Source organism: Sus scrofa, chromosome 15, assembly GCF_000003025.6.
Source record: "Sus scrofa isolate TJ Tabasco breed Duroc chromosome 15, Sscrofa11.1, whole genome shotgun sequence".
Lineage (NCBI taxonomy): Eukaryota > Metazoa > Chordata > Mammalia > Artiodactyla > Suidae > Sus > Sus scrofa.
The window spans coordinates 56,611,014-56,627,689 of NC_010457.5; the positions used below are offsets into that span (position 1 = coordinate 56,611,014).

Consider the following 16,676-nt stretch of genomic DNA (forward strand, 5'->3'; position numbering starts at 1 on the left):
GTATATCTGTTTGTTTGGGGTTAATTAATTTTTGGAAATGTGGATTACTGTTTTTCATCAAATTGGGGATTTGGGGCTGTATCTGTTCAAGCACATTTTCTGCCCCTTTTATCCTCTTCCCCCTTTTTGGTAGTTGGGGGCAGGGGGTGGGGGAGGCTTCCCATTATGTATATGTTTGTGTGGTTGATGTTGGATCCCAGATATTTGAAACTTTATTTATCTCCAGTCTTTTTTCTCTTATTCTTCAGATGGAGTAATAGAAATTTATACAGTCTTCAAGTTATATAATGATTCTTTTTTTCTGCCATTTCAAATCTTCTGTTTTGTCCAGCTAGTGAATTTTTCTTTGTACATTCCACCCCCAAAATTCCTTTTAATACCTTTTTCATTGAGTCATTATTACCATATTTTCCTTTATTATCGTGTTTTCTATGGCTTTCTTGAACTCTTTGAACATATCTATTATAGCTGCTTTGAAGTTGTTGTCTACTAAATTTAGCATCTAGCCCATCAGAGTCAGTTTCTGTTGACTGATTTTTTTTTAATTTTTTAATGATGTTTATTTTTTCCGTTATAGTTGGTTTACAGTGTTCTGTTGACTGATTTTCTTCATGAGTCAGGCTCACGCTTTCCATTGTTTTTGCTCTTCTCATGACTTTTAATCAAAAAGTGGACATTTTAGGTTGTACTGTATCATCTGGATTCTGACCTTTTTTTTTTTTTTTTTTTAAGATTTATAATTGTTGCTGGGTTTCTTTGGTTATTCTTTTTGTGTTCTCTGACATTTAGGGTTTGCTCCATATCTGCTTGGCTTCGAGTTCAAGCTTGCCAATTTCCCCTCTGCAGATGGAGCTCTGTTGGGGAGGGGGAGAAGCAAGGAGGGCATGGAAGTCAGCATTTTGTCAGTTTTCCTGTGTGTGTGCACATGCACAAACATGCACCTGACTCTCCCCATGACTTCCAGGATCTCTGCCTGGGCACTGCCCCTGCTTTGCACCAGTGAGCGCCCCCTGGAGGCAGAGTCCCATCCTGGAGGAGCTGTGCTCCAGCTAGTGTACCGCACCCCAGGCGAGAACACCGCAGGCTCTCACTATCCCTACTCAAGTTCTGCAGCTTTTTCATAAATAAATATTTCTTAATTTGTTATTTGCCTTTAAGAGATTTAAAGAGCCCCAGAATTACTGTTTCTTACCATTTTGAGTGGTTTGATAGTTGTTTTGTGGGGAAAAGATTTGTGAACCTCCTCCCTTCACCATAACACAGGTCCTGCCCTTAACTGATTCCTTTGTAAGCTGATTTGTCCCAAGGTAATTCTAGATCTAATGCTAAATGCTCGACCAATGTGATTTTATATAACTTTTTAAATGTAGGGGGCAGGATAATAAAGCTTGATCCTGCAATTGGGGCTGCAGCAGGAACATTTGCCCAAAGAGAGACCATAAACCAGTTGACCAAGTGAGTGTCTTCAGGTATTTTCATTGCAGGTAAAACCTGTGAGAGGTAGGGTGGGGGAACCCAGCCTAGGTGTTTATTTTTTGAGGTTGGTTCTTCCTGACATTCTGTTTTTCATTAGCTATTGCATATCATTTTCATCTCACTGCTTCTGTGTAGTATGTCATAGCTCTTGGCCTTGTTTGTGGTATGTTGGTGGGGTTGGTTATTTTGTGTTTTGTGCTTTTTTGTCCTGCAGGTGCAGAAGGACTCAGGGTGGAGTTTGACCGGCAGTGCTCCACAGAGAGGCGCCATGACCCTCTTACAGTCATGGACGGTGTCAACAGGATTGTCTCCGTGCGGTCAGGTGGGGAGGTTGAGCTTGCATTTGTGGAATGGAACCATTAGCATTATTAAACAGAATATTACTCCTTCATTCTTATGTGAATCTTTGGAAGGGACAGTAAGTGATCTTGCTGCAAAATACAATAGGTTTTATCTGCCTCTTCCCTGCACTTTCAGTAAGATAATTATCCAAGTGACATATTCACCACACCACTGATGGTGGGATTACTGGGTGACCAGTGTGAGAACAAGTCCTTGCTGGTGGCACAGACCATCCAGGTAGCCCATTCTCACCCAGAGAGTGGAGATGGTGCTGTAAGGTGTGTACTGGAGTGCAAGGCTCATGCAAGGTAGAGAGCAACGTACTACAAAGCTTCTGAAAGGCATTTTTTCTTTAATTGATTGCAGTGAGGGCTTGGGCTCCACATGAGTGGGTGTCCTGTGTGGGTGCTGGAGAGCAGAAGAGTGGACAGGAGGCCTCTTCTCTGGGCCTCTCTGCTCTGCTGACATGCTCCGTGAGGTTGAGCAAGGGTAAATCACTCTATCTAGGGGCTTGTTAAATGCTGGCTTTTTAGAATGATCAGTGCAGAGGTAGGGTGTGTGTGTGTGTGTGTGTGTGTGTGTGTGTGTAAGTGAGATGTGTTGCAGATCTCTTCAGGCTTCTTTATCCTTCATCTGGAGCAAGGGTTAGCAGACTTTTCCTGACAGAACTACCTCCCTCTGCCTTTGTAGCAAAGGCAGCCACAGACCAATGTTAAATGACGAGCCTGGCAGTGTCCCAGTAGTTTTACCCGCAGACATTATTTCTGATGAAGTAGTGTGGTCATAGATGAACATGGATTTTTTTTTTTTTTCTGGCAGTTTGACAAATGTCAGTGTAGTTTTCAGTAGTGTTGTGAGATGTGCCTGGTTGTTTTGCTTCCAGCAGATCCTCTCCAGGCCACCTGCACCTTGCTATTTGATGGCCCTTCTAAGTTGAAGCCTGTTTGAGGCGGCACACCGCATACCTGTCTCTCTGGCTCCTCTCTGTGGCTCCCCAGGCCCTGGGCTCTGGTTGGGCTGCTTCACTCTCCTGTGCTGAGCTGCCCCTGTGCCTCAGGGGTACCCCCTGTGCCCAGGCCTTTGCACTCTTGCACCTCCTTTGGGGAATCTGGGGCTTTGTCTTTTGTTGTTTGAGTGATAACCATCAGATCAGACCTTCTCCAAGGAATCTCCCTGTGGCCCCTGACCTGGGTGTGGGCCCAGGCTGGCTCTGCAGGCTTCTCCCCATCATCTTGGTCATGTGTGAGGGTCTCTGTGAGGCAGTGCCTGCCTGCCCTCCACTTCCCAGCTGCTTAGTCCAATGTGTGTTAAAGGGCATGGCATAAACACATGTGAAGAGTAGGCTGGAGGGGACTGCTCTTCAGACATGGTGTGAAGGACTTTGCTTTGTATCTAAAGAAGATAATATTGATCGATGATGAGTGAACCCAACACCCACCCATTTTCTCCACCAGGCCGAGAGTGGTCCGACTGGTCCAGCGAGTTGCGCATCCCGGGGGATGAGTTGAAGTGGAAGTTCATCAGTGACGGATCTGTGAATGGGTGGGGCTGGCGCTTCACAGTCTACCCCATCATGCCAGCTGCAGGTGAGGAGGGGGCTGACTGTGACCAAGGCTCAGTGACCCAAGCAAGGGGGACGCACATGTCATTTTCACTGAGTACTTTTGAGGTCTGCCTTCTCCATTGTGTTGGGAACCAACACTGCTCAAGGCCCCACCACAGCGAGGATCAGAACTGCAATAAACTGCCTCACCTGTCCAGCTCAAGAGATGTTATGGCTCCATACACACCTCAGCTTCCCCAGTCATTGAGGTGTTGGTGCTCCATCCTCACCTCAACTTTCCCAGTAGTTGCTGGTTGCAGTTGTTAAACCATTTGATTTTCAGGCAAAATGTCAGTAAGCAGAATGTAGCTATGTGACATAGACAGTGGCAGCACTTGGGCACCCCCCAGCCATGGCACTCAGGTGGATGAGGCCAACTCCTTGGGCCTTGGATATGGGCATGTCTACTTTTGTGGGAGTTCTCGCCCTGTCCAATATGGGGACGTTTACAGTGCTCTTTCTTCAGGCCCTAAAGACCTCCTTTCCGATCGCTGTGTCCTCTCCTGTCCATCCATGGACTTGGTGACGTGTCTGCTGGACTTCAGGCTCAACCTTGCCTCAAACAGAAGCATCATCCCCCGCCTGGCAGCATCATTGGCGGCGTGCGCGCAGCTGAGTGCCTTAGGTAAACACGCCTCTGCTTTCAGGCCTGTCCTGCTCTGTGGGAAGAGTGGTCACCCTCCAACACATTCTTTCTGCTCATTTCAGCTGCCAGTCACAGGATGTGGGCCCTTCAAAGACTGAGGAAACTGCTTACAACTGAGTTTGGACAATCAATTAACATAAATAGGCTTCTTGGAGATAATGATGGGGAAACAAGAGCCTTGGTATGAAGCATTACATTATAGTTTCTAGTTTTGACCATTTTTGAACGAAAATGTTGCTTTAATAATTTGAACTTCTAAATCACTGAGGAGAGTTGGGAAATATCACATAAGAATAAATCAGCCTTTGTCTCATCTACACTCCCTTATGTTGCCACGATATTGAGTGCAGGCCGGACTTTGATTTTAAAAACAGTCCTCCATCAATGGCTGTGAGAACAGGATTATGTCTTTTGGACTTTATGAGTACAACTCACCACATCCCCTTTGTTTTGCTGGAGAAGGTAGTTACTGTTAGAAGAATGCTTGGAAGTTCCTTTTGCGGCTCAGCGGTAATGAACCCAACTAGGATCCATGAGGACACAGGTTTGATCCCTGGCCTCGCTCAGTGGGTTAAGGATCCAGCGTTGCCTTGAGCTGTAGTGTAGGTCACAGATGAGGCTCAGATCCCACGTTGCTGTGGCTGTGGTGTAGGCCAGCAGCTGTAGCTCCCATTTGACCCCTAGCCTGGGAACTTAGATATGCTGCCGGTGCGGCCCTAAAAAGTGAAAAAGAAGAATGCTTGATCCTAACTGTCTTAGGAGATGGGGGTTTGTAGACCAGGAAGGTACTTTTTCCCTGGGAATTGCTGTACTGCAATTAAGTCCAGACATTATGTGGCGAATTTTCACGTTTTTTTCATGTTCATTATGTCCTTTTAGATTTTTTCGTATTTGAAAAGATTAATTGCATGTTTTAGTGGAGAATAGTATCAGTATAGTAAAACATTTGACTCACAGAAACAAAACACTCAACTCCCCTGCATTTGATTTTCTGGGATAGGTTATAATTTTGTTGTTTTCTTAAGAGTTTTTCAGGCAGTGCTCTTGCTGCTTTGGTGAAAGGCCTTCCAGAAGCTTTGCAGAGGCAGTTTGAATATGAAGATCCTATCGTGAGAGGTGGCAAACAGCTGCTGCACAGCCCATTCTTTAAGGTAATACTTGACTTGTTTTGAAGTGATAGGGCCACAGAGAGGTGTCAAGTGCAGTGGATCAAATATCAGGCATCCCTGAGGACAGTTGTAGGTATTGCTGGAGTTGAATATGCAGAATTTCCAGGAGTGATTGTGTGGTATTTTAAAGTATCAGTGTGCTTTCAGATGCCTGGACTTGGGTGGCACGCTTTGAAGCAGTGGATCTAAGGTCCTGTTGGCAGGTGCACCACTAGGAGCTGGGTAGGAATAAATCACATCACTGGTGATGCCAGACCTTTGCTGGGTGTGTGGCAGTCAGCCTGGAATGAGGAGTTGGGAAGGAGGACCCCAGAGAGCCTGTGCAAGGCTGTCTTTGGCACACAGTGTTGCTGAGGTGGAGTGGAGTTTATGAGTGTCTCTGTGTTGTTGATTCTGGTGGCTGCAGGTGCTGGTAGCTCTCGCTTGTGACCTGGAATTAGACACTCTCCCTTGCTGTGCTGAGACGCACAAGTGGGCTTGGTTCCGAAGGTACTGCATGGCCTCCCGTGTGGCTGTGGCGCTGGACAAGAGAACACCGCTGCCCCGCCTCTTTCTCGACGAGGTACTGCATGTTATTTTGGAATAACTTTTGGAATCCAAAATGTTTTCTTTATTTAGCCATAGTGTAAGAAGATGCCAGTATTATGAGACACAGTAACACAATTCTCTTGCAAAGGAATGCCATAAAGAAAAAAACAGAGATCCCATTGTGGCTGAGTGGTGATGAATCTGACTAGTATCCTCATGGACTAGTATCCATTGAAGGTGCTGGTTCAATCCCTGGCCTCGCTCAGTGAGTTAAGGACCTGGCGTTGCCGTGAGCTGTGGCATGGGCCAGCAGCTGTAGCTCTAATTCAGCCCCTAGCCTGGGAACTTCCATATGCCGCAGATGTGGCTCTGAAAACCAAAAAAAAAAAGAAAAGAAAAAATCACATAGGTGAATAAACTGACACTGGGTTTCAGTTATAATGTTATCGAGACATTTTAGAATATCTTCAATGTGATATAATGGTATTAGTTTTGTTTGTTAACGGTAAAATCACAGTGTTGATGTTGGCATTCCCTTATATTCTTAGGTGGGGATTCATCCTGTCTTCTTACCTTAGTATTATTTGTTTTATTCTTGGGGCATGAGTGTTTGATTGATATCTCGTAATAATCTTGTCCAGGTGGCTAAGAAAATCCGTGAGTTAATGGCAGATGGTGAAAATATGGATGTTCTCCATGAGAGCCACGACATTTTTAGAAGAGAGCAAGATGAACAGCTGGTGCAGTGGATGAACAGGTTACTATGTCAAAAACAAGAAATAATGTCTGCGAGACAGTGGTGCTTCCCACACAGCCCTTTCCCATGTCAACTCTTCCCTTAATGTTTGTACAGGCGACCAGACGATTGGACCCTTTCTGCTGGCGGCAGTGGAACAATTTATGGATGGGGTCATAATCATAGGGGTCAGCTTGGGGGCATTGAAGGTGCAAAAGTTAAAGTCCCCACTCCGTGTGAAGCCCTTGCAGCTCTCAGACCCGTGCAGTTAATTGGAGGAGAGCAGACGCTCTTTGCAGTGACAGCTGATGGGAAGGTAAGGGGGACTTTTTTGTGTCACACTGACATTGAGAGACAGCTGTGGCTGGAGGGCATTTGGTTCACAGTGCGTATAAGGGTTCTGTGTGAAACTTTCTGTCAAGATTAACAGTACTTGATAGTACTTAATGTGTACTGGAAGCAGTTATCATTCTGAAGTATTTCTGTATAATCTTTAATGTGTTCTGTGGTTTTACAATTTTTAATTTTGAAATGCAGCACACATATAAAAGTGTATTATAATTGTTTGCATATCAGTAACTCATTAGACGTATGTGTTCATTTTTTGTTTGCCATCATAATACTGTCTTTAAAAAAATTAATTGCTCCTGATGTATGGAAATAGTTAATGTTTATATTGACTATGTCTAGTGACCTTATTATATTCTTTTCTTAGTATCTCAAAATTTTTTTTTTTTTTTTTTGCTTTTTGCTTTTTAGGGCCACACCCATGGCATATGGAGGTTCCCAGGCAGGGGGTTTAATCAGAGCTATAGCTGCTGGCCTACACCACAGCCACAGCAACGGGATCCAAGCTGCGTCTGCAACCTACACCGAAGTTCATGGGAATGCTGGATCCTTAACCCTCTGAGCGAGGCCAGGGATCAAACCCACAACCTCATTGTTCCTAGTCAGATTCGTTTGTGCTGCACCAGGATGGGAACTCCTCAAAATGTTTTATATCTTTATAAAGCCAAGTTCTGTAGATAAATTTTGTTCCTTCTTTCCCAGTTCATGTTTTACTTTTCTCCTTTTGTATGGGAAAAAGGGAGCTCAGGAGCTCATTGTGCTGGGTGGGAGTTGCAATATAATATTGAACAGGACTAGTGATAGTGAGCCTATTTCTCTCTTGATCCAGATGGCAAAGGAAACATGGTGATGGACGCTTCATACACTTACTGTGGGGCTAGATGCTCTTGATCACGTTAAAGAAGTTCCCTTCTTTTACTTTCTTTTTATTCCTTTTTTTTTTTTTTTTTTGCTTTTTAGGGCTGCACCCATTAAAGTTCTCAGGCTAGGGTTCAAATTGGAGCTGTAGCCACTGGCCTACGCCACAGCCACTGCCAGATCTGAGTCACATCTTCAGCCTACAGCTTAGGTCACGACAATGCCAGATCCTTAACCCACTGAGCGAGGCCAGGGATCGAATCTGCGTCCTCATGGATACTAGTCAGACTCGTTTCTATTGTACCACAGTGGGAACTCCCTCATTTTCTTTTTTGGCCTCCCTGTGGCATATGGAGTTCCCGGGCCAGAGATCAGATCTGAGCCACACTTGTGACCTACACCACACCTGGGTCAGTGCTGGATCCTTAACCTACCATGGCAGGCTGGAAATCAAACCTATCCCCCATTCCTCCAGAGATGCCTTGATCCCATTGCACCATAGCAGTAGCTCCCCCTTCTTTTTCTCTTTGTGAATCGATATCAACTTTTGTCCAACTTTTTTTCTACTTTTGGAGTTCCTGCTGTGGCACAGTGTATTAAGAACCTGACTTCAGTGACTCGGTTTGCTGGGGAGATGTGTGTTTGATACCCAGCCCGTTGCAGTAGGTTAAGGATACCATGTTGTGGCATAGGTCGCAGCTATGGCTCAGAGTCATTCCCTGGCCTAGGAACTTCCATATTCCATGAATGCAGCCAAAACAAAACAAAATATTCTCTCTACTTTTAAAAAATATTCTTAAAGATATTTTTTCCTTTAGTGGATTAATATAGTGAATTGGATTGTTTTTCTTTTTTTTTTTTCTTTTTTGTGTGTGTGTGTGTTTTTGCCATTTCTTGGGCCGATCCCGTGGCATATGGAGATTCCCAGGCTAAGGGTCTAATCGGAGCTGTAGCTGCCAGCCTACACCAGAGCCACAGCAACATGGGATCCCAGCCGCATCTGCAACCTACACCACAGCTCACGGCAACGCCGGATCGTTAACCCACTGAGCAAGGGCAGGGATCGAACCTGCAACCTCATGGTTCCTAGTCAGATTCGTTAACCACTGCGCCACAATGGGAACTCCCCGGATTGTTTTTCTTATATTAAGTAATCTTGCATTCTTTGGAGAAACCTAACTTGGTCAGGTTCTGCGTTATGTTTTTTGTTTGTGTTTGGGATTTTTAGGAGATCCAGGATCATGAATGTGATCTTCATAATATTCTTGTCTTACATGTTTCGTTTTTGGTTATGGTCCTATATTAGTTATCTGTTTAACTTATAACAATTAACTTAAAACAGTACACATTTATATGTCACAGTTTTTCTGGGTGGCTCGGCTTGGTCCTCTAGCCCAGAATCTCTCATCAGGTTGCAATTGTTGCAAAGCCATCCTGAGGAAGGTTCTGCTCCCTGTGACCCACTAGCTGAGGTTGTCCTCAGCTTTTTGCCATCTGACAATATGGCAGCTGGCTTTGTCAAAGTGAGCGAAGGAGAGGGCAAGAGAGCCTGAGAGCAAGCAGAAGTCAGTCTTACATGACTTAATCCAGATTTGCCACCCCATCTCTTTTGCTATATTCTGCCCATTAGGAGAGAGTCCCTAGGTCCAGCCCACATTCAAGGAGAAGGGATTGAATGGGGTGGGAATCCCTGCAAGCAGTGACCCTTGAAAACCATGTCAGAGGTTGCCCTCCAAGAGTCATCTTGTTACTTGAAGTGTAGCCCTCTTTTTCTGTTTTGTGGAGAATTATCTCTTTCAGTTGTTTCCTAGTTATTTTAACGTGCATGTTTAAAATTTAAAGTTAAATTCAGTTCTCTATACTGCTCCCAATATTACAAAGGCTGACCCTTCATTATCTTGTGTTTTGGCATTAACCTGTACCCCAGTGATAGGCATTATTATTTTTTTGTTTTATATACACAATGCATTTTTTGGATCTATTCATGTTATATACATCTTTGCTCACTATTGTCTCAGACCTTCTATCTGCCATCATTTTTTGTTCCTACTTTAAGCATATATTTTCAGTTTCCTTTAGTGAGGGTCCATTGTTGGTTAATCTTCTGATTGTTTTGTTTATTTATTTAAAAATATGTTTATTTTGTCCTTTTTCTAGGTTAGGGTTGCAAATTTTCAATAAATGGTACGATAGTATTTTTGGCTGTGGGAGTCATGTAGCTTGGTCTCTGTTGCAAGTAACAAAACAGCCTTGGAGAATATGTAAATGAATAGGTGTTGCTGTTCTCTAATAAGACTTTCCTTTTTTTTTTCTTTTCTTTCTTTCTTTATTTTTTTTATTATAGAAACTGGTGGTGGGCTCAGATTTGGCCTGTGTTTTGAATTTACCAACCCCTGGTCTAGCATATAAACTTTTCAGTTCACTATTACTTTCAGTCAGTCTATTAAAAGTTTTATTCTTCTGGGTTTTGGCCTTCATTCTGCTGGGTTGTCAGCAATCTGATTAATTTTTACCCACATGAAGGTAATACATCTTTTCTTTGTAGCTGTTTTCAAGGTCTTTAGTGATGTACAGTTTCACTATGACATGTTTACATGTCAGTTTCTTTTAATTTTTCCTGCCTTTTTTTGTATTGTTTTGTTTTTGCTGAATGATAAGGGAGGATGGGTGGGCTTCCTGGCTGTGAGAAGTGGTCTTTACAACTCCCTGGTAAATTCTTAGACATTATTTTTTCAAATATTCTCTCTCCTGTATTCTTTGCATGTTCTCTACCTAAAACTCTGAGTTCTCTTTGATGTTCAAGCGAGGAGGTCTATCCCAAATTCTTTCTTTTTTCCTATTCCTTTTCTCTTTACTTTTATGTGCCATATGCTGGATAACTTTTTTAGCTCCATCTTCTAGTTGTCTAATCTTTCCTCACCTGTTTATAATCTGCTGTTTAATACAGCTGGGTTTTTTTTTATTTATTTATTTATTTATTTATTTATTTATTTATTTATTTTTAGGGCCGCATTTGCAGCATATGGAGGTTCCCAGGCTAGGGCTGAATCAGAGCTGCATCTGCTGGCGTACACCACAGCCATAACAACACCAAATCTGAGCCACGTCTGTGTCCGACACCACAGCTCACGGCAATGCCAGATCCTTAACCCACTGAGCGAGGCCAGGGATTGAACCCATGCCCTCATGGATACGAGTCAGATTCTTAACCCACTGAGCAACAAGAATTCCAATAGGTCAGGGTTTTTAACTTCAACTGTATTTTTTTAAACTCCGGAAGTTGTGCTTTAGGTTATCCTATAATCTGTTTTTCCTTGGGGATATTTTCAAGCTTGTATTCCTTTAAACGTAATAGTGGACTTTTTTTCCTGCTGACTCTCATGGCACCTTCTTTCTTTTTAGATAATGGGAATTTTTAAAAGTATGAGCTGACCATTTAACTTGGAAAATTTTATATAAAAATTTTTGGAGGCCTAACTTGCAGTCACTCATCAAAAGAGAATTTACAACCCCAGGATACCACCAACCTAAGCCATTGTAAATTAAATTCTCTACCTATGGAATTTAGATCACAGGTAGTATTAGTTCAGACTGAAACCAACTCAACGATCAACCTTTGTGGTTATGAATTCTCAGAAGAGATTTCCCAGCCTCTCATTCAGTCCTGAGATTGAGAAAAGCAACTTATTTCTTTGCTTCTTCATCCTTATTGACAGTCTGAGTGAGCGATACAGAGCCTCTCCTCTTTACAGAGTCTCCTTTTAGGCTTGGCACCTTAGACCCTGTGCACTCCAGATCCATAAACCTTCCTGGGAAAGCTGATTTTGTTCACTTATCTCTCTAAATTCTTGCTTTCACTTCCTATTTTAGTCCTTGAAATTTCCTGACTGCTGTGTCAGTGCTGCAACACATTTGAAACAATACGAAGCAGCATTTTAATTGTTACGGGGGGATGTTTGACATGCATTTGAAAATGGCAGTCCTGATTTTTTCTTTCTTAAGATAAAGATGTTTTACGGTCCAAATCAATTACTCACTTAGAATGAAGGAAAAATAATATATTCTGCTGTGTGATTTGTGTGCTGCCTTACTGAAATACTAAATATGTTCATAATTTTCCTATGGGTATTTCTGTGGGTATTACTTATCTGGGTTTTGCCTATGTAGATTATTAAATCTTTTTTGTTTTTCTCGGTATTTATTGTTGGTATTTTAGACAAAAATAGAAATGCTTCCAGGGAAAAGACCATGTTTTCAAAATATATTTTCTATCATATTTTTTTCTTTCATTTTTAGATCAGATAAAGCAAAAATAAAACTTAAACATTCCTGTGATTTTTAGTTTCAGATTTCATTTTTCTGTGATAAAAATGTCTAGCCTACTAATTGGATTTATTTACTAAAATAGAGGGCTACTTAGATAAAAATCTGATGCTTATGTTACTTATTTTCTTAGCTGTATGCCACTGGGTATGGTGCTGGCGGTAGACTAGGAATTGGAGGGACAGAGTCGGTATCCACCCCAACGTTGCTTGAGTCCATTCAGCATGTGTTTATTAAGAAAGTAGCCGTGAACTCGGGAGGAAAGCACTGCCTTGCCCTCTCTTCAGAAGGAGAAGTTTATTCATGGGGCGAGGCAGAAGATGGAAAGCTGGGGCATGGCAACAGAAGGTATTATGTTAAAACATCATTTTCAGTGTTAAGTTTTCCTTATTTGTTTCTTTGTGTTTATGCTTGTGTAGTATATTGGCAGTTTGTTTTTCAGGACAGCATTTGCAATAATCTTCTCAAATTTAATGATTGATTTAGTAGAAATAAGTTCATGTGACAATATTTGTGCTTGCCTACATGACTGCTCTGTTGGGGGAGATCAGTTCTGAGTTTTGATTTCTGATTACTAAGTGTGGTGAGCTTGCTTTCTTTTGTCCTTTTCCCCAGGTCCCATTCCCTTGATTATCCACTGAATAACGGTTGGCATCTTATTAACATGCAAATGTTGAAACTAAATACAGAGGAGATGGCACTGAGGGGAAAAGGACACACAGTGTAATGGCCTAGTTTTTTAAACAAAGCAGCCAAACCTACTAGTTTTTTAAAAGTGATGAAACTACCTGCTAAGTTGGAGTGGTAGCAAGACCTTAGTATCTGAAGGAATTACAGCACCAGACAAAATATAAGGAACAACAACCATTTTAGGACATTGGATAATAGGCAGTAAAGTGCACTCAGAGCTCTGCAGAGGAGAATACTGACAATCACGTGTATGGAAATCACGTGTAATATCTGAGAGGCCCAGGGACCACACCCTTGGGGGAGCTGGAAGGAATATCCCCAGAGTCACTGAGGGCAGAAGTAGTGCCTGCTCCCTGAACTTCATCATTCACAGAGCACTGGTTAGATGCAGCACAAAAGGGGGGGAAATTAACTACAGACTAACTTTTCTGATCCTACCAGCAAAGCTAAAAAGCAAGACCTGAAAGGATTAAACTATTGACAGGTAACTTAGCCATGTTGTAGAGATCAAAGCTCAAGAATATGTTTATGAATACAAACACATCAAGCCACCCACAAGGTAGACTTTGCAATGTTGTCCATCCAGTCAGATATCATCAGGCATATGTTTCTTCAGAAGTATTGGAAATAATTGTATATTCAAATCAAGAATGAAATTGGACCTCTATCATATACCACTTACAGAATTTAACTCAAAGTGGATTAAAGACTTAACTCTAAGGCCTGAAACCATAAAACTCCTAGAAGAAAACAGGGAAAAATCTCCTTAGTGTCTTACCAGTAATTTTTTTTTTTTTTTTTTTTTTTTTTTGTATATGACACCAAAATCGCAAGCAAAAAAGCAGAAATAAACAAGAGGGACTCCATCAAACTGAAAAGCTTCTGTAGAGCAAAAGAAACAAAATGAAAAACCCTATGACTAGATTGGTGGGCACCAGGGGCTGAGATAGGGAAGTGAGGAAATGTTGCTCAAAGGGTACAAATTTCCAATCATTAGATCAATAATTTCTGGGGAGTTAATGTACAGCATGATAACTCTAGTTACAATATTGTACACATGAAAGTTGCTAAGAATGTACATCTTAAATGTTATTACCACACACACACATACACACACACAAGTAAACGTGTGGTGATGGATGTGTTAACCAACCTTATCGTGGTAATCATTTTACAGTATTTACATCTATCAAATCATATTGTGCACCTTAAACTTAATACAATATTATATGTCAGTTTTAACTCAATAAAGCTGTAAAAAAAATTGTCAGGCATGCAGAAGAGTAGGAAAGTAAAATAAGGAAAAAAATCAGTCAACTGAAACTGACCCAAAAATGACCTTAGTGATAGAATTACTAGATAAGAACATTGAGACAGTTATTTTAACCACATGTATATCTTCATAAACCAGAGGAAAAACGTGAACATGTTAGGTAGAGACTGAAAGATATTAAAATACCAAAATGAAAGCCCAAAGATGAAAAATGCAGTGTCTGACATGAAAAATACAATACATGGGCTTAATGGAAAACATTGTAGAAGGCCAGTGAACTTGAATACATAACAGTAGAAACTATCCAAATGAAACACAGAAAAGAAGAATATATAAGAAGGCTGTAGGAGTTCCCATCGTGGCGCAGTGGTTAACGAATCCGACTAGGAACCATGAGGTTGCGGGTTCGGTCGCTGCCCTTGCTCAGTGAGTTAAAGATCCGGCATTGCCCTGAGCTGTGGTGTAGGTTGCAGACGCGGCTCAGATCCCACATTGCTGTGACTCTGGCGTAGGCCAGTGGCTACAGCTCCGATTCGACCCCTAGCCTGGGAACCTCCATATGCCGCTGGAGCGGCCCAAGAAATAGAAAAAAGACAAAAAAAAAAAAAGAAGGCTGTAGTATCATTGAGCTGGGGACAACCTCAGATGGCCTATAATATGCATAATTAGAGTCACCAAAGGTGATGAAGATGGGGGTTTTGAGGAGATAATGCTTGAAAAAATTTTTAAATTTGTTGAAAATTATAAATGCACAGATTCAAGAAGCTCAGAGAACCCCAAGCAAGACAAACATGAAGGAAACTATACCAAGGCACATCATAATCAAATTGCTCAAGACCATTGATAAGGAGAAAATTTTTTAAAGCAGCCAGAGGGAAAATTACAAGTTATGTGCAAAATAAAAGATAAAGGATGATAGTGAATTTCTGATAAGAAATAATGCAAGGTAGAATACAGTAGATGTACTTGAAAGTAAAAATAACTGTCAGCCTAGATTATTTTACTCAATGAAGTTATATTTTCAAGAATGGAGTTGAGGAGTTCCCTGGTGGCTCAGTGGGTAAAGGATCTGGCATTGTCACTGCTGTGCCATAGCAGCGACAATGCCAGATCCTTAACCCGGCCCTCACAAAAATGGGAGAGAATGAAGTTGAGGTAGACTTAGGGACATAAAAAGCTAAAAGAATTCAATACCTCCAGATCTGCAAAACAAAAATTTTAAAGGAATTACTTCAAAGGAATATTATACCAGATGGAATCAGAGATCTATACACATGAATGAGAAATTACTACTTGGGGTTAATACATGATGTTTTCCCTTATATAAATCTCTTTAAGAGATAATTGAGTTCCCGTAGTGGTGCATTGGTTAACGAATCCGACTAGGAACCACGAGGTTGCAGGTTCAATCCCTGGCCTTGCTCAGTGGGTTAACAATCTGGTGTTGCCGTGAGCTGTGGTGTAGGTCGCAGACACGGCTCGGATCCCACGTTGCTGTGGCTCTGGCGTAGGCAGGCAGCTACAACTCTGATTAGACCCCTAGCCTGGGAACCTCCATATGCCACGGGAAGCAGCCCTAGAAAAGGCAAAAAGACAAAAAAATAAATAAATAAATGATCTTAAAAAAAAAAAAAAGATAACTGAATATTTTTAGGATATTATAAAAATGAATTGAGATGCTTAAAATACACACATATATAGGAGTAAAACACATGACAGCAATAGCACAGAGGCTGATATTGTAGGAAGTGGACCTATATAGTTGTGAAGTTCTTATACCATACATGGTGTTGTACTGCATGACCCCAGACTAAACTGTAATTGTTAGAGATGCATTCTACACTCCCCAAAGCAACCTCTGGAATAACACAACCAAAAATTTTATCTGGTAAGACAACAAAGGAGTTAAAGTGAAATCATAAAACATACTTGAAAGAAATCAGAAAAAGAAGAAATGGAGTAAAGAGATATGACAAATAGAAAACAAACAGCAGTTCAACGGCAAAAATCAAACAACCTGATTGAAAAATGGGCTGAAAACCTAAATAGACATTTCTCCTAAGAAAACGTAGACAGCCAACAGACACATGGAAAAAATACTCAACATCACTAATCATCAGAGAAATGAAAATCAAAACTACAATGATGTACCACCTCACACCGGTCAGAATGGCTATCATTATTAAGTCTACAAATAACAAATGCTGGAGAGGATGTGGAGAAAAGGGAACCCTCCTTCACTGTTGGTAGGAATGTAAATTGGTACAACCACTATGGAAAACAGTATGGAGGTACCTCAGAAAACTAAACATATAATTACCATATGATCCAGCAATCCTACTCCTGGGCATGTATCCAGACAAAACTATAATTGAAAAAGATACTTGTACCCCTGTGTTCATCCCTGGCCCAGGAACTTCCACATGCTCTGGATGCAGCAAAAAATAAATGTGTGGGATCCACCAAAATCAGTACTTAGAAGAAAATTTATAGCATGAAATGCCTTTTTATAAAAGCAAAATGGTCTATAAATAATGACTTTGGCTTCTAGTTTAAGAAACTAGAATAAGAAAGACAGAGTAAGAAGAATAAAGGAATTAAGAAAGATTAGAGCAAGACTTCAAGAAGTAGAAAATAGAAAATAGAGAAAAAGAAAACAGAAGTTGGTTCTTTGAGAAAGTCAG

The 16,676-nt window shown here is 41.4% G+C and overlaps 1 protein-coding gene across 5 annotated transcripts in view; it reads left to right on the forward strand.

Annotated features, from left to right (window-relative positions):
- HERC2 (HECT and RLD domain containing E3 ubiquitin protein ligase 2) overlaps window positions 1-16,676 on the forward strand; it is a 211,689-nt gene that overhangs the window by 172,897 nt on the left and 22,116 nt on the right. For all 5 annotated transcript variants that reach the window (XM_021075343.1, XM_021075345.1, XM_021075344.1 and 2 more), the window contains 9 exons: window positions 1,691-1,798; window positions 3,273-3,404; window positions 3,888-4,046; window positions 4,130-4,248; window positions 5,093-5,218; window positions 5,643-5,798; window positions 6,406-6,521; window positions 6,618-6,816; window positions 12,163-12,377. In XM_021075343.1, coding sequence (XP_020931002.1) covers window positions 1,691-1,798; window positions 3,273-3,404; window positions 3,888-4,046; window positions 4,130-4,248; window positions 5,093-5,218; window positions 5,643-5,798; window positions 6,406-6,521; window positions 6,618-6,816; window positions 12,163-12,377 — 1,330 coding nt within the window. The remainder of the gene's footprint in view (window positions 1-1,690; window positions 1,799-3,272; window positions 3,405-3,887; window positions 4,047-4,129; window positions 4,249-5,092; window positions 5,219-5,642; window positions 5,799-6,405; window positions 6,522-6,617; window positions 6,817-12,162; window positions 12,378-16,676) is intronic.